The 24,793-nt window shown below is 44.0% G+C and overlaps 1 protein-coding gene across 1 annotated transcript; it reads left to right on the plus strand.

Annotated features, from left to right (window-relative positions):
- Positions 1-14,091: 14,091 nt before the first annotated feature.
- On the plus strand, positions 14,092-22,696 carry LOC106571674 (potassium channel subfamily K member 13-like). Its single transcript, XM_014145010.2, has 4 exons — positions 14,092-15,209; positions 17,263-17,828; positions 18,165-18,392; positions 18,717-22,696. Exons 1-4 carry the CDS (start codon positions 14,873-14,875, stop codon positions 18,876-18,878), a joined length of 1,293 nt encoding a protein of 430 aa, XP_014000485.1. The 5' UTR covers positions 14,092-14,872; the 3' UTR covers positions 18,879-22,696.
- The last annotated feature ends 2,097 nt before the right edge of the window (positions 22,697-24,793 follow it).

Below are 24,793 nucleotides of genomic sequence, written 5' to 3' on the forward strand. Positions count from 1 at the left end.
CTCCTCTATGCACCTGATATGTCCGATTTTAAAATAGCTTTTTGGTGAAAGCACATTTTGCAATATTCTAAGTACATAGCCCAGCCATCACGGGCTAGCTATTTAGACACCCAGCAAGTTTAGCCTTCACCAAAATCAGATTTACTATTACAAAAGTTTGATTACCTTTGTTGTCTTCGTCAGAATGCACTCCCAGGACTGCTACTTCAATTACAAATGTTGGTTTGGTCCAAAATAATCCATCGTTATATCCAAATAGCGGCGTTTTGTTCGTGCGTTCCTAGACACTATCCGAAATGGTAAATCAGGGTCGCGAGCATGGTGCAATTCGTGACAAAAAAAATCTAAATATTCCATTACCGTACTTCAAAGCATGTCAACCGCTGTTTAAAATCAATTTTTATGCCATTTTTCTCATAGAAAAGCGATAATATTCCGACCGGGAATCTCCGTTTAGGTAAACAGAGGAAAGAAAACAAAGCTTTCGGTCGACGCGGGCACGAGCCTGAGTCTCACAGTACTGTAACCAGCCACTACCCAAACGCGCTATTTTGTTTCAGCCAGAGCCTGCAAAGCCACGATTCAGCTTTTTGCCGCCTTCTGAGAGCCTATGGCAGCCGTAGGAAGTGTCACGTAACAGCAGAGATCCTTTGTAATGGATAGAGATAATCAAGAAGGGGAAGAAATGGTCAGACAGGGTACTTCCTGTACAGAATCTTCTCAGGTTTTGACCTGCCATTTGAGTTCTGTTATACTCACAGACACCATTCAAACAGTTTTAGAAACTTTGGAGTGTTTTCTATCCAAAGCCAATAATTATATGCATATTCTAGTTACTGGGCAGGAGTAGTAAGCAGATTAAATCGGATACGTTTTTTATCCAGCCATGTCAATACTGCCCCCTAGCCCTAACAGGTTAAAGAATAGTCTCTTGTTATATGCTACTGTTTTTCTAACCTGATACAAACTTGTCTTTGTGTGACTTAGTCATAAGACTGGGCGTATAGCTAAGATCCGTTTGGGTGCAACCGCAGCATGTGACATCCTGTGGGTTAACTATCTACACGTGTATGGAAACTTGCAGAAAGGAGCACATTATAGTGTTTCCTGTTGTGAATGCAGTTAGACAGTTGTGCTATGTTAAAACGTTTTTGAGTAGGTCTGTAGTATGGTGTTTATATAGTGGGAATGGAGGTCTAGATGCACCCTGAATGCATTTAAAACGTTTTTGAGTGTTTTGTTCCCATTCAATCACCATGCCGACAAAAGTATGTGGACACTGACAGACTATGTTTTTTTCAAACCTCCATAAATCACGCATACCAGCCCCCATTGACTTGAGTCCGTAGTAGGGTGCTCCCATATCGGGCATGGAGGTCTGTATTCCCACCGTATGCATTTAAAACGTTTTTGAGCGGGTCCGTAGTATGGTGTTCAAATAGTGGGCATGGCGGTCTAGATAACCTCTGAATGCATTTAAAACCTTTTTGAGTGTTTTGTTCCCATTAAGTCTGCACAGACAACTAATTGCCTTTTACACACTATCTGCTGACTGCCACGTATATGAAAAGGATGTGCTTTTCTATAAAAGCTAAGAACCGTCACTGTTCATTGGGCCTTAACTGCACAACTGTTGAAGTGCATAGCTAACTGCTCCATTTTGCTCCATTTTTGCAAATCTTATCAAAAAACTTGCTTTGACGAATACAGTCTCTCTCCTTTAGGTTATAAATTACCACAACAATTGGCGACGAGGATGGGATGGCTAACTCTGCTTGCTGATCGTTCCCAGGCGCAGCAGGAGGGACCCGTCTTGGACAGGCAGAGAGCATCAGTGAGTGGATACGCCATTCCGAACAAAAGAGTTAAGGGTGAGACGGATTTTCTTAAACGTAATTGGGGAAAGTTCTGTGGACCTTTAAAATGCTGTTCTAGGAATAGGTCACGTGTTAGAGATACCAGGACAGAGTCCTGATGAAAGAGATACCAGAGTAAGATCCTAAGGTACTATAGAGATACTAGGACAATGTCCTGAAGTAATATACCATGGGTTATGATCGTAAAATGTAAATGCATGAGCTATGTTAAGAGATACCGGGACAGGGTCCTGATGAAAGTGTTCCAGGATGTCACGTCCTGACCAGTAAAGAGGTTATTTGTTATTATAGTTTGGTCAGGATGTGGCAGGGGGTATTTGTTTTATATGGTTCGGGGTGTGTGTGTGTATGTAGAGGGGTGTTTGGTTTATGTATTCCGGGGGTTTTGTCATTGTTCTATGTTAGTGTATTTCTATGTTCTGTCTAGTCATTTCAATTTCTATGTTTAAGTAATTGGGGTTGGGGCCTTCAATTGGAGGCATCTGTCTATCGTTGCTTCTGATTGAAGGTCCTATAAATAGGAATGTGTTTGTCATGGGATTTGTGGGAGGTTGTTCTTTGCATAGCTGTGTGTTGCCTGCGAGACTGTTTGTCGTCCGTTTATCGTTTTCTTGTTTTGTTTATTAATAACCTCTTACATCTAGACGTTCCGCTAGCGGAACACCTGCTCCAATATCCAATGATAGGCGTGGCGCGAATTACAAATTCCTCAAAAATACAAAAACTTCAATTTTTCAAACATATGACTATTTTACAGCATTTTAAAGACAAGACTCTCCTTTATCTAACCACACTGTCCGATTTCAAAAAGGCTTTACAGCGAAAGCAAAACATTAGATTATGTCAGCAGAGTACCAAGCCAGAAATAATCAGACACCCATTTTTCAAGCTAGCATATAATGTCACAAAAAACAAAACCACAGCTAAATGCAGCACTAACCTTTGATGATCTTCATCAGATGACAACCCTAGGACATTATGTTATACAATGCATGCATGTTTTGTTCAATCAAGTTCATATTTATATCAAAAAACAGCTTTTTACGTTAGCATGTGACGTTCAGAACTAGCATACCCCCCGCAAACATCCGGTGAATTTACTAAATTACTCACGATAAACGTTCACAAAAAACATAACAATTATTTTAAGAATTATAGATACAGAACTCCTCTATGCACTCGATATGTCCGATTTTAAAATAGCTTTTCGGTGAAAGCACATTTTGCAATATTCTCAGTAGATAGCCCAGACATCACGGCTAGCCATTTAGACACCGACCAAGTTTAGCCCTGATCAAACTCCGATTTACTATTAGAAAAGTTTCATTACCTTTGTTGTCTTCGTCAGAATGCACTCCCAGGACTGCTACTTCAATAACAAATGTTGGTTTGGTCCAAAATAATCCATCGTTATATCCGAATAGCGGCGTTTTGTTCGTGCGTTCCAGACACTATCCGAAATGGTAAAGAAGGGTCGCGCGCATGGCGCAATTCGTGACAAAAAAAATTCTAAATATTCCATTACCGTACTTCGAAGCATGTCAACAACTGCTGTTTAAAATCAATTTTTATGCCATTTTTCTCATAGAAAAGCGATAATATTCCGACCGGGAATCTCCTTTTCGGCAAACAGAGGAAAAAATCACAAAGACGGGGGCGGCCAGGTCACGCGCCTAAGCCCTGAGTCCCTTGATCGGCCACTTGAGAAAGGCGATAACGTGTTTCAGCCTGGGGCTGGGATGACGACATTCAGGTTTTTCCCGGGCTCTGAGCGCCTATGGACGACGTAGGAAGTGTCACGTTAGAGCAGAGATCCTTAGTAAAAGATAGAGATGGCAAAGAAGTTCCAGAAATGGTCAGACAGGCCACTTCCTGTAAAGGAATCTCTCAGGTTTTGACCTGCCATTTGAGTTCTGTTATACTCACAGACACCATTCAAACAGTTTTAGAAACTTTAGGGTGTTTTCTATCCATATATAATAAGTATATGCATATTCTAGTTACTGGGTAGGATTAGTAACCAGATTAAATCGAGTACATTTTTTATCCAGCCGTGAAAATACTGCCCCCTAGCCATAAGAGGTTAAGTGTTCACATTAAAAGTTAAATATGAGCACTCAACCCGCTGCGCCTTGGTCCATCCATTACGACGACCGTTATAGAACCTCCCACCAACCACGGACCACGCAGCGGGCCCAGGAGGAGGAAGGATCCTGGGCCAGGGAGAAAAGGGAGTGGAAGACATCGTGGACATGGGAGGAGATAATGGCAGGGGACAAGACCCTGCCATGGAGACAGGTGGAGACAGCAAGAGAGGAACGGAAAAAGTGGAACGAAGACCGGGACTGTTACAGGGGTACACGGTTGGCATTTAAACCTGAGAGGCAGCCCCAATAATGTTTTTGGGGGGGGCACACGGGTAGTTTGGCGGGGCCAGGATTAAGCCAGAAGCCAACTCCCCGTGCTTATTGGAGGCAGCCTATTACTGGTCAGGTCCCGTGCGTTGCAGTGATGCGCACGGCTTCGAGGCCAAGCATTTACAGGCCGGTGTGCGTGGTGCCAGCACCCCGCATTTGCCAGGGGGAAGCGGGCATCCAGCCAGTAAGGGTGGAGCCAGTACTGCGCTTGAGACCGCCAGTGCGCCTTCACGGTCCAGTGTATCCTTTTCCCGCTCCTCGCACTAGCTGTGAGGTGCGTGTCTCCAGTCTGGCACATCCGAAGCCAGCACCACGCACCGGGCTTCCAGTGCGTCAGCTCAGTCCAGTATGTCCTGTTCCCGCTCCTCGCACTAGCCTTGAGGTGCGTCTCCAGTCTGATACCTCCAGTACCAGCCCCACGCACCAGGCCTCCAGTGCATCAGCCCAGTCCAGTACGTCCTGTTCCTGCTCCTCGCACTAGCCCTGGGGTGCGTGTCTCCAGTCTGGTACCTCCATTACCAGCACCACGCACCAGGCTCCAGTGCGTCAGCCCAGTCCAGCTCATCCTGTCCCTGCTCCTCGTACTAGCCCTGTGGTGCGTGTCCTTAGTCTGGCGCGTCCTAAGCCAGCCCCACCCACTAGGCCTTCCGGCAACAGTGCCTCGTCCAGAAATTCCGGCAACAGTGCCTCGTCCAGAACTTCCGGCAACAGTGCCTCGTCCAGAACTTCCGGCAACAGTGCCTCGTCCAGAGTGTCCGGCAACAGAGCCTCGTCCAGAGCCTCCGGCGACAGTGCCCCGTAGAGAGACGGCCCACTGTCCGGGAACCAAGAGAGACGGCCCACTGTCCGGAACCAAGAGAGACGGCCCACTGTCCGGAACCAAGACAGACGGCCCACTGTCCGGAACCGAGTGAGCCCGTCCAGAGGTTAATTTGGTTGTAAATTGGGTATATAGAATGATGGAAATGTTTGAAATGTTTTTAAATGGTTTCTGAGGTACAGTGAAAGACTTCCTGGTGAGGCCCGATCACCCTCACTAGAAAGACTGGAGACATTGGGTGAAATTTAGATGGGCTATGTAAACACTAATAATTAGGAAGAATTGTATAATTTAGCAATAGTCTTATGTGTGATTTGGAACACAAAAAGGAGAGAATGAATGAGGGACACCTATCTCAAGTCTGTTTTACTATTACCTTATGGGATACAATTGTTTCCTTATGGACATATCAAGAGTTGTAATTCTAAATTGATTTGTTATTCTAATTTGGTTATTTTTGATTTAGCAGGCAGTTTTTGTTTTTAATTATCGATCCCCTGGGGCCCTTTGGTAAATATGCAAATGTATTTCTTCACATGTCTGCCTATAAAAGGAAGAAAAGTTTTTCCCACCTCCAGTTTATGTGAAGAAGTGTATTGCTGTTGTTGTGTTTATTTTTGTCTTGTTTGACAAATCATCCTGTTGAAGTTATCAACTGCCTTTTCTCTCATGCCCTTTCTCTCAGGAGTGCAATATGAGTCCACGTGGAGTGAGCATGGAGAGAGATCCTGTCCAGACTTCTTTCATGCTGCTGGTGTACTGGAAGGAAAATGGACAAGACATAATGGAATGTAAAGGACAGTGGAGGCTCAGGTGAGAAACATCATCAAGGCCATCCACTTTAAACATGTGCCATTGTGAGGACAAACTGAAACGCTATCTGAAGATCATGAAGACACGCCAGAAGATGAGTGCCGGGAAAGAGTGGGCCGTCAACCGTGCCCGTAATTGAATTAGGCTTATCCAAAATGGTTTATTTGGGGTACCATGTTGATTGTGGTGGTCTGCCTACTGCGAAATGTATAGTAATTTAGACTAAGAATGCATTGAGATACCAATCTGTCATTACCACGTGATGAGAATAGTTAATGCTGGGAATATAAGATGAATATACTGTTTGTACATGTACATTCTAACCGTGTCAATGTGTGCTAAGTTGAGGGTCTTGAATTTGAGTGATAGACTCAACGTGGAGCATTGAACACTGTCTTTCTAAATTTGGGTTGTATAACATTGATAGTAGGGGTTTTGTTTTACCATGTTATTAGAATTCTAATGCTAAAGCACATATATACATATGGCTTTCTGGATGATACAGTACAATTGACTTGAGCATGTTTTAGTATGTTTATAACTATATAAGTGGACTAAGCATAGTGACTAACGTGTTATGGGGGGTCATGCACCCCCCCCCCTTTTGGGGTGCATGACCCCTGTACATGCAAATGCATACACAAATATGCATGTATACAAGCACCCACACACACACACTCCCCTTATTACCATGTTTTTCTAGTCCTCTTTAATCTACCACAAACACATTTCCCACAGTGATGTCGTCAAAGCTTGATACTTACCTGAACTAAATTGAGCAGCAAGCAGCGACAACACTCAGTATAATGGTGACAAAGGCACAGCAGGACTTTCATTAACACATGCTGGGCTATGGTGGAGAAACACTGCACAACACACAGTGCATTCAGAAAGTATTCAGACCCCTTCCCTTTTTCCACATTTTGTTATGTTACAGCCTTGTTGTAAAAATTATTAAATAAAGAGAAATCTCATCAATCTACACACAATACCTCATAATAAAATAAAAAACAGAAATACCTTATTTACAGTATTCAGACCCTTTGCTATGAGACTCGAAATTGAGCTCAGGTGCATCCTGTTTCCATTGATCATCCTTTAGATGTTTCTATAACTTGATTGGAGTCAACCTGTGGTAAATTCAATCGATTGGACATGATTTGGAAAGACACATACCCATCTATAAAAGGTCCCACAGTTTACAGTGCATGTCAGAGCAGAAACCAAGCCATGTGTCACGCCCTGATCTGTTTCACCTGTCTTTGTGATTGTCTCCACCCACCTCCAGGTGTCACCCGTTTTCCCCATTATTCCCAGAGTGTTTATTCCTGTGTTCTCTGTTTGTCTGTTGCCAGTTTGTCTTGTCTTGTCAACCAGCGTGTTTTTCCGTGCTCCTGCTTTTTACAAGTCTCTGTTTTTCTAGTCCTCTGACCTTTGCCTGCCCTGACACTGAGCCCGCCTGCATGACCATTCAGCCTGCCCTGACCTCAAGCCTGCCTGCCACTCTGCACCTCCTGGACTCTGACCTGGTTTATGATCTTTTGCCTGTCCACGACCTATCTCTTGCCTGCCCCTTGTTTTATAATAAATGTCAGAGACTCAAACCATCTGCCTCCCGTGTCTGCATCTGGGTCTCGCCATGTATCGTTATACCGTGAGGTCAAAGGAATTGTTCGTAGAACTCCGAGACAGGATTGTGTCAAGGCACAGATCTAGGGAGGGTACCAAGAACACAGTGTCCTCCATCATTCTTAAATGGAGGAAGTTTGGAACCACCAAGACTCTTCCTAGAGCTGGCTGTCCGGCAAAACTGAGCAATCGAGGGAGAAGGGCCTTTGTCAGGGAGGTGACCAAGAACCTGATGGTCACTCCGACAGAGATCCAGAGTTCCTCTGTGGAGATGGGAGAACCTTCCAGAAGGTCATCCATCTCTGCAGCACTCCGCCAATCAGGCCTTTATGGTAGACTGACCAGACTGAAGCCACTCCTCAGTAAAAGGTGCATGACAGCCCGCTTGGAGTTTGTCAAAAGGCACCTAAGACCATGAAAACAAGATTCTCTGGTCTGATGAAACCAAGATTGAACTATTTGGCCTGAACGCCAAGCGTCACATCTGGAATAAACCAGGCACCATCCCTACGGTGAAGCATGGTGGTGGTAGCATCATGCTGTGGGGATGTTTTTCAGCATCAGGGACTGAGAGACAGGATCGAGGGAAAGATACTTTCCGAATGCAGTGTACATACCGCAAGCATGTCAATTAAACCCAATGGACAGAAGCACAGTCTGCTATACAGATAGGCTATATGGATGGGCTGCCAGACTGCCGAGTCTAGCCTCTGCGGAGTCCCCAACAACCGGATGTTCCAGTTTTCAGGGAATATGGAAAGAGAGTCTGTGATGCGAATTTCTCTTTTGGACGTTAAACAAGGCAACACTCCATCTTAACTCCTCTTCCACATTTACCGGATTGGTTGAATAGTGCAGAAAAAAACCTCCCTGAGAGTTCTTTTTTTAAATTCTGGTCAAGACCAGTATGTAGGGGATCTAGTTTCAGGCATTTATTTTATTTTGTAAATGTTTATTTCACCTTTATTTAACCAGGTAGGCTAGTTGAGAACAAGTTCTCATTTACAACTCCTGACCTGGCCAAGATAAAGCAAAGCAGTGCGACACAAACAACAACACGGAGTTACACATGAAATAAACAAGAGTACAGTTAATAACACAATAGAAAAAAGAAAGGCTATATACAGTGTGCAAATGGCGTGAGGAGGTAAGGAAATAAATAGGCCATAGTAGCAAGTAATTACAGTTTAGCAAATTAACACTGGAGTGATAGATGTGCAGATGATGATGTGCAAGTAGAAATAGTGATGTGCAAAAGGGCAGAAAAGTAAATAAAAACAATACGGGGATGAGGTAGGTAGATTGGATGGGCTATTTACAGATGGGCTATGTACAGCTGCAGCAATTGGTTAGCTGCTCAGATAGCTGATGTTTAAAGCAAGTGAGGGAGATATGAGTCTCCAGCTTCAGTGATTTTTGCAGTTCGTTCCAGTCATTGGCAGCAGAGAACTGGAAGGAAATGTGGCCAAAGGAGGAATTGGCTTTGGGGGTGACTAGTGCTGGAGCGCGTACTATGGGTGGGGGCTGCTATGGTAACCAGTGAGCTGAGATAAGATGGGGCTTTACCTAGCAGAGACTTGTAGATGACCTGGAGCCAGTGGGTTTGGCGACAAGTATGAAGCGAGGACCAGCCAATGAGAGTGTACAGGTCGCAATGGTGGGTAGTATATGGGGCTTTGGTGACAAAACGGATGGCACTGTGATAGACTGCATCCAGTTTGCTGAGTAGAGTGTTGGAGGCAATTTTGTAAATGACGTCGCTGAAGTCGAGGATCGGTAGGATAGTCAGTTTTACTAGGGTATGTTTGGCGGCGTGAGTGAGGGATGCTTTGTAGCGAAATAGAAAGCCGATTCTAGATTTAATTTTGGATTGAAGATGCTTAATATGAGTCTAGAAGGAGAGTTTACAGTCTAGCCAGACACCTAGGTATTTATAGTTGTCCACATATTCAAAGTCAGAACCGTCCAGAGTAGTGATGCTAGTCAGGTGGGCGGGTGCGGGCAGCGAACGGTTTTACTAGTGTTAAAGAACAGTTGGAGGCCACGGAAGGAGTGATGTATGGCATTGAAGCTTGTTTGGAGGTTTGTTAACACAGTGTCCAAAGAAGGGCCAAATGTATACAGAATGGTGTCGTCTACGTAGAAGTGGATCAGGGAATCACCTGCAGCAAGAGCGACATCGTTGATATATACAGAGAAAAGAGTCGGCCCAAGAATTGAACCCTGTGTACTGATAAGGGAATTATATAATAAAGGTAAATGAATAAAGAATCCAACCCTGTCACGTAACCAATTAGTAATTAGTAGTTATGTAGCATGTATAATGAATAATTAAAGTACTAATCGAAAGGCCCATAAGGTCTAGTAGAGGCCCGGGACAAAATGAAATGTTTGTGTGTTTTAGTGGGCCTAAGATAACAACAAGTAGACAGTGATTGACCCTTCAGCTGAGGAACTTTGAGTAACTTAGAGAAGAAAGGGAGTGACCCTCAAGGTTTCTCTAATCTTGGGGGAAAGGAACAGACAGCACTAGGTAGTGATTAACAGTGATGGGAACTCCAGGGAGGGATACAACTCACCTACTGTTTGTGTGGAGGTATGTGCATAAGTGGAGAGTTAGCATAAAATGAATGTCTTTGTTATTTGGACCTCAGAACGTTCTCTGAATAAACTGTACAGACCTTTTGCAGAAAGCTGAGTCCTTGCCTAATTATTCTTAACCCAGTGTCTTACAAACCTTGGGGATTAGTCAAGGCTTATTGATTGTTAATTATTATCATTGGGATACAAAATTCCACTGACAGGTACCCCCATAGTGACTGCCAGAGGTCCGGACAACAGGCCCTCCGATTTGACACACTGAACTCTTTCTGAGAAGTAGTTGGTGAACCAGGCGAGGCAGTCATTTGAGAAACCAAGGCTGTTGAGTCTGCCGGTAAGAATACGGTGATTGACAGAGTCGAAAGCCTTGGCCAGGTCGATGAAGACGGCTGCACAGTACAATCTTTTATCGATGGCAGTTATGATATCGTTTAGAACCTTGAGCTTGGCTGAGGTGCACCCGTGACCAGCTCGGAAACCGGACCCACACAGCGGAGAAGGTACAGTGGGATTCGAAATGGTCAGTGATCTGTTTATTGACTTGGCTTTTGAAGACCTTAGAAAGGCAGGGAAGGATGGACGTAGGTCTATAACAGTTTGGGTCTAGAGTGTCAACCCCCTTTGAAGAGGGGGATGACTGCGGCAGCTTTCCAATATTTAGGGATCTCGGACGATACGAAAGATTGAACAGACTGGTAATAGGGGTTGCAACAATGGAGGTGGATAGATTGTCTAGCCCAGATTGTCTAGCCCAGCTGATTTGTATGGGTCCAGGTTTTGCAGCTCTTTAAGAACATCTGCTAACTGGATTTGGGTGAAGAAGAAGCTGGGAGGCTTGGGCAAGTAGCTGCGGGGGTGCGGAGCTGTTGGCCGGGGTTGGGGTAGCCAGGAGGAAAGCATGGCCAGCCGTAGAGAAATGCTTATTGAAATTCTCAATTATCGTGTATTTATTGGTGGTGACAGTGTTACCTAGCCTCAGTGCAGATGGCAGCTGGGAGGAGGTGCTCTTATTCTCCATGGACTTTACACTGTCCCAAAAATGTTTCAAGTTAGAGCTACAGGATGCAAATTTCTGTTTGAAAAAGCTAGCCTTTGCTTTCCTGACTGACTGCGTGTATTGGTTCCTGACTTCCCTGAACAGTTGCATATCGCGGGGACTACTCGATGCTATTGCAGTCCATCACATGATGTTTTTGTGCTGGTCGAGGGCAGTCAGGTCTGCAGTGAACCAAGGGCTATATCTGTTCTTAGTTCAACATTCTTTTAAAGGGGCATGCTGTAATGGCCGTCGAAGGGAGTAGACCAAGGTGCAGCGTGTTTAGTGCTCATATTTGTATTTATTATACTGCAACACTATAAACAAAACAAGAAAACAACAGCCAGCAGTTCTGTCAGGTTAACATGAACTAAACAGAAAATAAACCACCCACAAAACCCAAAGGAAAACAGGCTACCTAAGTATGGCTCCCAATCAGCGACAACGATGTACAGCTGTCCCTGATTGAGAGCCATACCAGGCCATTACCTTAAACATATAAATTTCCTTATCAACAACGCATGTTGACATTTGAGAGAGACATAAAGCAATCACAGGTGTTGATTGGGAGAGCTAGCTAAGACAACAACAGGTAAGACAACAACAGCTAATCAGCTAAGACAACAACAACAGGTAAAATGGCGATGAATGGGCAGAGAGGGTCAGTTAACTACACACAGGGCCTGAGTTCGAGGTTGGGGCCGACAGATAAACAAAAATAAACAAAATGGAGTACCGTGATTAATGAACAGTCCAGCAGGCATCAACTATGTAGCCAAGTGATCATAGGGTCCAGTGAACAGCAATAGATGAAACAGGGAAGCCGCTGGGTAGTCGTCACTGCCTAGCAAGCGGGAGACACGGCGTTTAAAGTTAGCAGGCCGGGACTAGTAGAAGCGCCTGCTCTGACATCCGGCAAAGGCCAGTTGTGGGCACAGCGGATGGAGTTACATCGGCAGACCAGTCGTGGTGGAACGGCGGGGCTTCATGTCGACAAAGGGTCCAGGCCAGTTGGCGAAAGAGTTATTGTGGTTGTAATCATTTTGTTTGCTAGCCGGGAGAAGCGCCTTGCTCGCGGCTAACTGGTGCTAGCTTCAGGACAGGGGCTTTAGCCACTATAGCCACTCGGTAGCAGCTAGCTAGCAGCGATGATCCGATGCAAAGGTCCAGAGCTTACGGCAAGGATCCGGTGGAGTAGTGGAGTCCTAGCCGTGTTGGGGAAGAGTCCTGGAGGCATCAGCTGTGTAGCCGAGTGATCACTGAGCGGGCCGGGAGGTGGGCCTGGCTCATATCTAGCTTCGGGGCTGGGCCACTCAGTGACAGCTAGCTAGCTGTGATGATCAGGAGTAATGGTCCAGGGCTTACGGCAGGAATCCAGCGTTGTAGTGGAGAAAACAGTCTGATACTGGCAGGCTGGCAAGTGTTATCCAGGCTAAAAGTGGCTGGTGTCTGTGCCGAAAGTAAAGGCCACTAACAGTAGCTGACAATGACTAAAAAGCTAGTAGCTAATTAGCTGGTTAGCTTCTGATAGCTAGCTACTGATGAAGGTTCTGGCTAAAAGGTCTAAAAATAGCGGATCCGTATCAAATTGGGTGAGGCGGGTTACCGGAAGATATATTTCATTTAAAAATGGAAAAGAGATTGAAAATAAATTGAAATATATACAAAAAAGACAAAAAAGACAAAATGTACAGGGGAGGAGGACAAACCATGTCTGCACTGCTACGCCATCTTGAATGGAACGCTTGCTACGTTAGGTTAGCCGAGTCTGGCCACAAGTAGGGTCTATCTATTAAGCTGTCCGTGGTGCAGAAATGCTCTACCCTCAAATCGTTTACCAAAGTTACACCAGTAATGTTGGGGTACTGACCAAAAGTATGAGCTGAAATGCATTGTTCCAATTATACTAGAAATGTTAGGGTTAACTAAACAACAAAATAGGCTTTTCTTCTGTAACTGCACAACAAGGGCGACAGGTAGCCTAACGGTTAGGAGGCCAGTAACCGAAAAGTTGCTGGTTAAAATCCCAGAGCCAACTAGGCGAAAAATCTGTTGATGTGCCCTTGAGCAAGGTACTTGCTGTCAATAATGGCTGATCCCTGGCTCTCACCCCACTCTCCGAGGGTGTCTCAGGGGGAGTGGGATATGCAAATAAGTCATTTCGAATGCACTTGTACATGTGCTGTAACTGTCCAATGTGCTGAAATTCTCTGCCCCTCAAACTGTGAGCTACAACAGATACACCAGCAATGTTAGGATTAACTTCACTAAACATTCAAAACAGGATTTATTTTTTAACAGAGATTTTAAAAATAGCCTTTTGTTGTCCATCTCCATCTGATGTGCATATTGAATTTTTACAGCTTGTTCCATGGTAGTGACATTTGCTCAGCTTGTCCCTTGATGTCCCTGTGCAAACACATGAATGTTCAGACCTGGATCTGAAAGGTCACGTCATATTGATTCATGGCAGAAGACATCACAGCCCCATTATTTAATGGGCAGCACAGCAGGAGACTGCCCAAATGTTGGAATCATGCTTAGCATTGATGCAGCCTGATCAAGTCACATGGTGACCAGACAGTATCTTGATTCACTTGATAGTCTAAGAATGTTTCCATTTGGTTGTTGTCTTTAAAGTAATTACTCAGGAATGTATTTGTAATACATATGTAATCTTTCTTGACTTTATCACTTTGTAAATTCACAGTTGCTCATGTTTTTTAAGTTGAAGTTAAAGCTGAAGTGTATAGCTTGATGTTGATTACATTTTGCTTTCATGCATAGGCCTAAAGGACTTACAAAACTCCTAATATTTTCCCAACTTCAATCCTGTTACACTTGGTCTCGACCAGAAAAGAGGAGTAGGTGTGTGTGGGTGGGTGAGTTTGTGACTGAGGCTTGTTCAGTGTGTAGCCCAGTCGATACCCTCGGCGCCTCTTGATGTGGAGGTCAGTTAGACGCGCACTGTTGCAGACAGACAAAACATCTAACAGCCTTCGGTTTTCCTTGGGTTCATACAGAGTACACCATTTGAAGACAAATTCTATTCAACGTGAGCTATTCGAAAGCACCTTCTTCTTAACGCGCTCTGCGAGAGGGGCGTATTTTGAGACGAAGGGAGGTTGCGCATTGAACGCAGCGTCGTAAACTATTTTGCTATCCAGCCCCAGCCAAAGGTTTGTGGATTTTATTTTTTCGTTTGCACACCCGCTCAAAGCCACTTTTCAACTGTGCGCCTTTTTGGTTAACACCATTTTAACTATATTAACAGAGAGGTGAAAATGAGTTTGTTTATTTTGGACAAGCGCGGAAAGGTGAAGGATAACACCATATGTTTATTGTAAAGGAAAATAATAACGGACATTTGGACTTGATGGCCAAAGAGCCTTAACAACTGTTGATGGTTACTGTTGTGTTTGTTCTTCGATGAATTTTCACAATGACAGGTGACCAGCTGTTGAATCTCCGAGGAAAACTCTCCTCATTTTCTCTCTGGCTATCTCTGCTCTCTATCCCCGCAGCCTCCGACTCTATTTCACCAGAGTTTCTATCCTGAACCTGTTTGTTATTTTCCACGATAAACATTAAGATGGATAATGAGGAGTGTGTAATTTGTTACATAATAAAACGATGCGGCGCGTTCCCAGCACCTGTTGAACCGTGACAAGCCTACATTATGGCCTGCCGGAGCGGCTGCTGTTGTGGCTTTGGTCCCTTCAACGAGGATAACGCCAGGTTCCTAATGTTAGCGGTGTTTATAATCCTATACCTCCTCTGCGGTGCCGCTGTCTTTTCTGCACTGGAACAGCCGATGGAAGCAGAGGCGAAGGACCGCTGGGCGCAGCGTTTTGAACAGTTTAGCCAAAAGAATAACCTGAGCAAGAAAGAGCTGGACAACTTCTTGAGGAACTACGAGGAAGCGAACTTGGCCGGGATTCGCGTGGACACTATCAGACCTCGGTGGGACTTTACCGGCGCGTTCTACTTCGTGGGGACTGTGGTCTCGACCATAGGTGATATTTTATGTAGCTTATAGATTCTCTCATTATCACATATGACACAAATCATATCCAACACCATGAATGAAAGCTGGAGATAATCAATTTTATATTTAACTTACTTGACAAAATTACATAGCAATTCATATTTTTCAGCATTCCAAAACGTGTAGTTTTTAGAAGTAATTTTAAAGGAAAATTAGGCTATAGGGATGTCATGCTCTTATGAATACCATTCAATTATTCCACAACCAGAACAATCACAGCCAACTAAATGATGCTTCAATATGCATGCCTATAAAGTTTGAATTAGTCTTATTGTGTGTCATGTAATTGGTTTCAATATGAAACCCTGTTAAATTAGTGCAGCCTGGAGTGCCAATTACTAGGAAACTCCAGCAACTCTCTCTCTCCCTCTGTCTGTGTCACGCCCTGACCATAGAGAGCCCTTGTTTCTCTATGGTGTAGTAGGTCAGGGTGTGACGAGGGGGTGTTCTAGTTTAAAATTTCTATGTTGGTGTTTTCGTTTGGTTCACAGAGGCAGCTGGTAATCGTTGCCTCTAATTGGGGATCATATTTAAGTAGCTATTTTTCCCACCTGTGTTTGTGAGATATTATTTTGTGTTTGTACATGTGCACCGTGGTCGTTTATTGTGTTGCTGAAGTTTCACTTGATATTAAAGATGTGGAACTCTACGTACGCTGCGCCTTGGTCCCGTTCTTACGACAACCGTGACAGTCTGAATGATATGAGACTGTGTTGGCAAACAAAAGCCTGGTGAAGAGGGGATCTTTATGGCTCACAAGCCAGTCTTATCTCTGCTCTTTTGTAGCTAAGCAACACAGCTAAAAGCCTTAATGCCTCTAGATTACTTTATTACATGTCAAGAAAGAAAATAAATGGATTTCGAGGAATTTAGCTAATGCATTTGTATTCAGTACAGATATTCTAAATACAGGACATTTCTGTTCTGTAATTTCAAATATAGTAGTATATATAACCATACTTCTTGTACTTAGATAAGGGGACAAAAGGATGCCCTACTTTTCTTTGGGGGGGCAGCCAGTAAATGGAGAGATCCCTTTTCACCTCTGCCTGCTCATTGTTAAATGCAGTGTGAAATGGAACAGAGAGAGCATGTAGTCAAGGGCTGGATTGGATGGACTCATCATGGGATTCATCACAGCTGAGCTCACTCTGTCCATCAGATAAGAGCTGTGTGTGTGTGTGATTCTGTGGGTCCTCCATTGGTCTGAAAGTAGGCATTCCTAGTGTAGTATAAAGGGGTGGTGCGAGAATGAGAGAAGTGATAAAGGATGGTAAAGAGAGAGAGAGAGGGAGGAGGAGAGAGAAAAATAAAGGTAAAGAGGAAGAGAAGTAAAAAGGGAGGGTTAAGTGTGTGAGAGAGAAGTCAATTAGAGAGAATTATAAAGAGTGTGATGAGGGGATGCCTAGAAAGAGAGAAGGCGAAGAATCAAGAATAATAATATTATTGTGACCATTAGCAACCCTGTAGGTGAGTGAGTGGCTGAGGAGGCATTGTGCATGTGACTGAATGGTGCTTCACTCCACTCAGGGCAGAGGGAGGGAGGGAGGGAGGGAGGGACGGTGTGCTTGTTAACAACCAATTAACCGTCAGCGTTGAACAAACTCTGAGCTTACTTACTGTACAGATGCTAAAACGCGCACACAATCCAAAAGCCAGAGCAAGGCCGTCGTGTTTGTGTGCGTGCTTGACACTTCTATTTGGGGCGTCTTGTGTGAGCGTTGTTTCAACTTATAACGTGCTTTTCCACCTGTCTGTGAAAGCTGACAGTATACATTATGCTCAGGCTGACTGATTTAGGATTGTGAATAAACAGGATTTGAAATATAACTACAAATCATACTGCATTGTTCAGTGTGATTCAGTATCGTTTTGTCACACTGTTTTCTAATGGTAATGATTCCACTATCTATCCAACCATGGTGTAATTGGTGATAAATTCAAGCAAAAACATAATTACTAGTTTTGACCTGTATTGTTTTCTTTATAATAACATATCCCTCCATCTTGATGTTCCTCAGGGTTTGGAATGACCACGCCAGCGACCATCAGTGGTAAGATCTTCCTCATCTTCTACGGCCTGATCGGCTGTGCCTCCACCATCCTGTTCTTCAACCTCTTCCTAGAGCGCGTCATCACCGTCATCGCCTTCGTCCTCAAGTCCTGCCACGAGCGTCGCCATCTTCGCAAGGCCGCGCTTCCTCAAAATGGCCGCCGACGCCTCTCTGAGGGCAGCGGTGGAGGCGGCAGGGCCGGAAGAGGCGGCAGGGGGGAGGGGCTGGCTGGGTGGAAGCCCTCGGTGTACTGTGTGATGTTGATCCTGGGCGCCGCCGCCATCTTGGTATCCTGCTGTGCCTCGGCCATGTACTCTGCTGTAGAAGGCTGGGGCTACCTGGATTCTCTGTACTACTGCTTCGTAGCGTTCAGCACCATTGGGTTTGGGGACATGGTGAGCAGCCAGATGTTTGCGTACGACGAGGGGAATGAGAACCAGACGGCGTACCGGGTGGGTAACTTCCTGTTTATTCTGACAGGAGTTTGCTGTATCTACTCCCTGTTCAACGTCATCTCCATCGTCATCAAACAGGTATAAACTTATTATACTTCAGATCTTATTGCCTTTATTTAACCAGTTAAGTCATTGAGAAAAAACTCTGACAATAATGACCTGATAATGGCCTGCATCATCATCAACGCGGTGGGATTGTTGTTATTGTTACTGTATTCATCTTGCTCATTTTATTAAGTAAAGTAGTGACTTTGGGTGTTTTGAAAAGCACTTGTGAATAAAAGTTATTATTGTAGCCATTCATTTTGGTATCGTAAAAAAAAAAAATGTATTCAGAAAAATGTCATGTAAGCTTAGTCTCCAAGACTTTTTTATTATAGCATCGCCATTGATCATTTATGTTGGGACTTTGAGGTGCTGAACTGGCTGCTGAGAAGGCTGGAGGTGCCATGTCGCTGCCCAGGGAGGGGGGGCCACCAACCGCACCCCAGACACCCCCGCAGGAACGTGGTAGTGCCCGGACACCTGAGGGTCAGGCGGGACCTGTCCATCGAGACGGACGCGGTCAACGACAGCGAGGCGGACGGACGGAGGATGTCTGGAGAGATGATCTCCATGAAAGACTTCCTGGCTGCCAATAAGGTGAGGAGAAGACATGAACATTTATGCGTCCACTACTTACGGTTTACGGCTGTTCCCAGATAAGACTTTGGGCAGATGTGAAATACTTGAGGCGTGTTCACATATCAGATCCAGATCCTGCAGAGTGTTTGGTACCCTGATCCTCTATATCCGGGCCATTTATTTGCATAAGTGAAGTGCAAACGAATCGTGGTTCCTGCCCATGTGGTTGTTCCAGGAAATGTTGATGCTGTATCATTAGATTTATTTTTACTGCTATATTGCTGTACCCAGCGCTTGTTCTACATTTATTTGGTAATGAATTAGTTTCTCTCTATTCATCAGGTGAACCTGGCCATCATGCAGAAGCAGCTGTCAGAGATGGCTAACGGTCACCCTCGCCAGTCAGGCTCCAGCTCCCGCCACGGCCACAATGGCTTCTCCGGAGGGGTGGGCGCCCTGGGCATCATGAACAACCGCCTGGCAGAGACCAGCGTGGACAGATAGGCCTAGACCTATGTATACATAAGTCAGACTGATTGACTGGCCAGAGAGACAGTCACAAGAAATCAGGACTTCCTCTAAAAATACATTGGTTTTAATTGAACAAATAGAGAAATTTACAATACCCCATCCCAACTCAATACCAGGAGAATAATTGACCCCATGGACTAAAGCCTGGCCAGACCACATCAGTTCAGAATATGTCAAGTACACACCGCACATCCAATCAAGCTGCGAAGGGGAAGGAAGTGCAGTGGCATTCAGTGTGCAGAAAGTTAGCTGTTTCCTAACTGTAGAGACAATGAAATACAGTACGTCTGCCCTACTTAATCAAGCTGTCCATCGCAGGAGAATAATTGACCTGAAGTACCAACCTATACCGCGACGAGGTTCCGTTGTAAGAGAACTCTGCCTGCCGCCACCCACTCTTCTCTGATGCATGCTGGTTCATCAGGCAGTGTCTATGTGCGTGCGTGCATGAGTGTGTTTGTGTGCGCGTCTCCTTCACCCACATCTGGATCGCGACCAATTGTAGCTACTGCTGGAATCTGGTGGTTACGGTTACCGAGGCAGTTTCCATGGTGACACTACAGAATACAGAAAGCTACCCAAAGACATTGTAGCTGAGTGGTTTCAAACTACCCTATGGTATTCTTCATATCACTAGCGAATAACAGCTAGCCAACAAACTGCTCATCACCACGACTACAAACACCCTATACTGTCATCTTGATCAAGAAGACCCACCGCTCGCCTGCTTTTCAGAGAAAACACCTAGAGGGGAAATAGCCTTCTAAGAAAAATCCTGAATTTCCACTGTGTGTAAGAAACCGCAATCGATCTATAAGGGGAGACAGCCTTATTAAAAGGCAGGCAAGACTTTTAGAGACAGCTGAATGTGGCAAACAGAAACACTGTCTAAATATCATGCTTCTGTCTGAGTGGTTATGGCTACAGACTTGTTATGTTCATCAGCTGTAATGGGTTTTCTATTGCACTGCTTCCTCTAACTTGTTATCTGCTATGTTTGAGACATACTGCAATGGACAATAACACCCAGCACAGCAGCACCATTACAAACTAATGGATATCTATTTATTCTAACCAAAATGAAAAACAGAATTCTATTCTTTAGAGATTCCAATTTAGAGCGTATTATCCGAGGGCTGTTATCTTGCTGTTTCACCACACTATGTTGAAGCACCATAAGGCAGCAGCATACGGACTCTAACAATGAAGTATCACTCTTTTGTCCATATCTATCTGGACCTGGCCAGCATGCTCATATTAATGCTATGAAAAGCAAGTCTCTCTCTAGGTTATTTCAGGGCCTTTTTCTCATTCTTTCCATGACAGAGGTGTTATGTTCTCGTTCTATTCTGAAACTAGAAAGAGAGAGACAAGGGAGAGACGGATCTGTGGGGGGGGGGGGGGAAGGGCCGGTTGGGCGAAAGAGAAAATGGAGAAGTAGAAACAGACAGATCTGTGAAAAGGAGAGCCAGTTTGGGTGAAAGAAAGCAGTAATGAGCAGAGAGAGAGAGGAGCAGAACTGTTCAGATCAGAGTCTACATTATGCATTGGGTTGGAGCAGGGGCGACATACGCCTCTTCACACGCCTTGTTGAACGCACCGAAGAAGATGCTCAAATTATACATGGTGCTAGTGAGACAGACTCCTACAGATTTACGTCACAGCGAGCTTTAGTGCCGAATGTCTCCATACCTAGCTAGTTATTCCGAAAAAGCCGTAGAGAAAAGAAGCCAATTTATCATGTCTTCCCTGTTACCTCTAATAACACACTACAGTGGAGAAGCAGTATAACGAGTGTGGCGGTCTGAATACAGCATAGCCCACACTATGAGTCAGCGAATTAATGTGACCTGATATTTTTGTACCAAATGGTGATCTAATTTCATGTCACGATTTGAAACGGTGGTACAGTATATCATTGAGAAAATGATACAACTCTGCTACTTATTGTCACTAGAAGATTGTTTTTGCTACTTTGTCATTTCATCCATTTTGAAACAACCAATGTATCATTGGGTGACTATACTGTTGACAAAGAAATTACAACTAACTGTAGAGTACTGACAAGAATGTGTCAAAAAAAATATGGATACGCCTGAAATGATCTTGTCTGGTGGTCTTGTTTGTATGTCGTCCCGTTGGGACTAACTTTAACACAGAGAGAACAGTAGTTGGCTAGCCTCTACCAGGCTTTCACCAACATGAGCGAGACCTGGGAGCCGAAGCTAGTAGTTGGCTAATGTCCCTCAGGAGGGAGGCAGAAAGAGGGTGAGGGAGCCTCTTCACCGCTGCTAGCAAACAGGTGTGAGAAGAGGTGACTCACTGTGTTATTCAAAGCTCCCGTCACATCACATGTAGTCACAATAGCTCTTTGTGGAGTTCCTAGCTGTAGTTGAGTGTTAAGTGGCTGCCCACTCACTATTCCCATTCCCAAGAACACTGCCACCACACTGGATAAACACATATAGCTAACATAAATAGAGATGACTTGAGATATGATGAAATAGAGATGAGGTGTTGAAAAGCTAGAGTCTGGAGATTATCTTCCTATTAAGGCCATGGGGTTATGAAACTAATGTCCCTGCGCGTGTAACAACAAGAAAGTTAAAAGGTGTTGACATGCTAGATCGGCTATTTTGAGTCTGATGTGGTTAAAACTTGTCCGGGGCTTACCAAAATCTTACAAAGGCTCTTGAATTAGACCAGACAGATGCGCATGAGGTGATGATTGGCGTACAAAGACTGGCTTATTTATTCGATTAGTAAGACCTCGGTCATTATGTGAATAGGAGTAAATTGCTGCAACAATAAGAATATCAATCACAATCCCATTATGAAGCATGTGTGAATGAGGGTGAGCACAGAGAGCTTAGAGAAAAGGTGGGAGTTGTGCATTATCTCAATGGCTTATGAGAGCTCCCATGCGGCTATTGGGTAGAAGTGAATTAGGATACAGTGTGATTAACATACTGTATCTGTGAGTAATCATCTCAATTCAATGCATAGGCCTAGTCGAGTAAATAGTCACATCTGGCTTTCACTCCAAATCAAGGCCTGGCAAAGAAACAAAAGAATAATCAGATATTCAGCTTCTAAACATTTAATCCACTTTTTTTGTTACATTATATGCCAAGATAAAGTCATAAATCAGTATAATAGATTGTGGGTCGAAAAAAAACGAAGTTGATCAATCCCTATCGAGGGAGGAGCTGATTTTTTTTGTATATGACAGTAAAACATTTATGACTATAACATTTATTAGCACCTTCAATTATTGCACATTTTATCATGAAAGGGTATATTTCAACACCGAACTGCTAAACCTCGAACCAATCAGAACTCCTGTACATACCCCTTGTGATGAATGCAGCCAATGGCCTGCTTCTAAGATGTAAACAGAGCCTGGTGAAAACTGAAGCTGCTGTCTGTCTGTGATGAGCTCCCAAAGACTGAAATAAGATAAATATGTTTTCTAATGCACTTGAAATATGCAGCATGCAATATGAATTGTCTTGATCGTATGAAGACGCAACTCCGTTGACCATTTAGCCAATTTATTGAAAGCTAGCCAATGTTAGTTTGACTAGCCTAGCCAGCTACTGTACATGTCAATTTGCCTGCTCAGGAGGCTAGTGTTTCATTAGCAATCTCTGTCAGTGAATTACATTTTCAAACCATGTTTTGGCATGATTATTTGTCTCATTTCAAGTAACTAGCTGCAGGCTTAAAGAAACATTAAATCATATACTTTGCAAACCCAAATAAAAGCATGTATGTAGATAGATGTGTGTGTCATGTATGCTAGAATGGAGGTTTAAAAATGACAGCCGCATATGCATATTAGCCAACACAGCATATCCTACACATATAGTATAGCTTGCAATACTTCTCTAAAAACAGCTAGGCACAATGTACTGTATACTATGTGCAAGATGACCATAGTTTGATTTCTAAACCAGATGAGTTCTCAAATAGCTGCTGCCCAATACCGTGGTGGGCATGCATAATGTTGGATCCATTGGAATATAAGGTATGGATAATAATAGAGCCTGTAGAATTATAGAAAAAGCAGTTGGGAAATGAATGTTTATGTTTCAAACATTAAATGTTCAGAATGAGAATAGATTTAGGTGGTTTAAATTATTAGCCTAACTAACTTTCTAAAAGATGACGTCCCCAAATTCTGGTCCATCCATTCATTATTCTACTGACTATGACTGAGTGAGACATGTTTTCCATAATGTATGTTTTATGCATATACATTAGAACAAAGAACACCATCACAAATAGTGATTCACAGAGACAAATAGCAAAGGTGTCTCAGGCAGTATTTAAAGTATCTAAATATAGTGTCGCCTGGACGTTGCAGTCTAGAAATGAGAGCTTTACCATCTACGCCAAAAGGCTGGACCTCTGATGGAGACTGTCATCAACGCATGCTTCAGTATTCCTCCTCTCTAGGAGAAGGAGTGTGCCCAGGCCCCATAGGTGTATCGAAAGGATCCCACCCTGGTCACAAATATAGCCAACCGATATAGAGAAAGAAGTGTCGCAGTGGAATGCAATTTTAGGAATGCAATCTTAAAATCGTGTGGTCCGGAGACTGAGAACTCCACCATCTACGGCAAAAGCCTGGGCTCCTGACATCGACAATAGAATTCTCATCACTTCATGTTACAATAGTAAAACATAATCATAATCATAACCTTGTCTTCGAGATGCTCTAACAAGCATGTGTATCTGTAGTGGGTGTTCTTCTACTCTAAAATGCACTAGACTGTGTAAGACAACATCTACAAAGAAAAGACAACAGGCAAATGCACGTGGTCACAATGTCTAATAGTGACAGGAGGTCTAGTTCAAATGAAATTAGGATGGTTCTCCTCACAGGTGAGTGAATCAGTTGAGCCAATGCTTGGTAAATAGTACTTGGTTGATCTCTGGGAGCAGGACACAAGAGATACTAAATCCATGTGTGTAGTGCGCGAAGAGGTTCCTCGTCCTCTTAGCTGCCGCACATCTACAATTTCCCAGCATCATTGCCGGAACAAGTCATTTCTATGCGATGCAGCCACATGTAGAAGTAAATGACAGCTCGCCCACAGTGCTTCCAAAACAAAGATCTACACACACAAAGAAGAGGCATATACAGTGGGGGAAAAAAGTATTTGATCCCCTGCTGATTTTGTATGTTTGCTCACTTACAAAGAAATGATCAGTCTATAATTTTAATGGTAGGTTTATATGAACAGTGAGAGACAGAATAACAACAAAAGAATCCAGAAAAACGCATGTCTAAAATGTTATAAATTGATTTGCATTTTAATGAGGGAAATAAGTATTTGACCCCTCTGCAAAACATGACTTAGTACTTGGTGGCAAAACCCTTGTTGGCAATCACAGAGGTCAGACGTTTCTTGTAGTTGGCCACCAAGTTTGCACACATCTCAGGAGGGATTTTGTCCCACTCCTCTTTGCAGATCTCCAAGTCATTAAGGTTTCGAGGCTGACGTTTGGCAACTCAAACCTTCAGCTCCCTCCACAGATTTTCTATGGGATTAAGGTCTGGAGACTGGCTAGGCCACTCCAGGACCTTAATGTGCTTCTTCTTGAGCCACTCCTTTGTTGCCTTGGCCGTATGTTTTGGGTCATTGTCATGCTGGAATACCCATCCACGACCCATTTTCAATGCCCTGGCTGAGGGAAGGAGATTCTCACCCAAGATCTGACAGTACATGGCCCCGTCAAATGATGCGGTGAAGTTGTCCTGTCCCCTTAGCAGAAAAACACCCCCAAAGCATAATGTTTCCACCTTCATGTTTGACGGTGGAGATGGTGTTCTTGGGGTAATAGGCAGCATTCCTCCTCCTCCAAACACGGCGAGTTGA

This window comes from Salmo salar, chromosome ssa15 (assembly GCF_905237065.1).
Source record: "Salmo salar chromosome ssa15, Ssal_v3.1, whole genome shotgun sequence".
Classification (NCBI taxonomy): domain Eukaryota; kingdom Metazoa; phylum Chordata; class Actinopteri; order Salmoniformes; family Salmonidae; genus Salmo; species Salmo salar.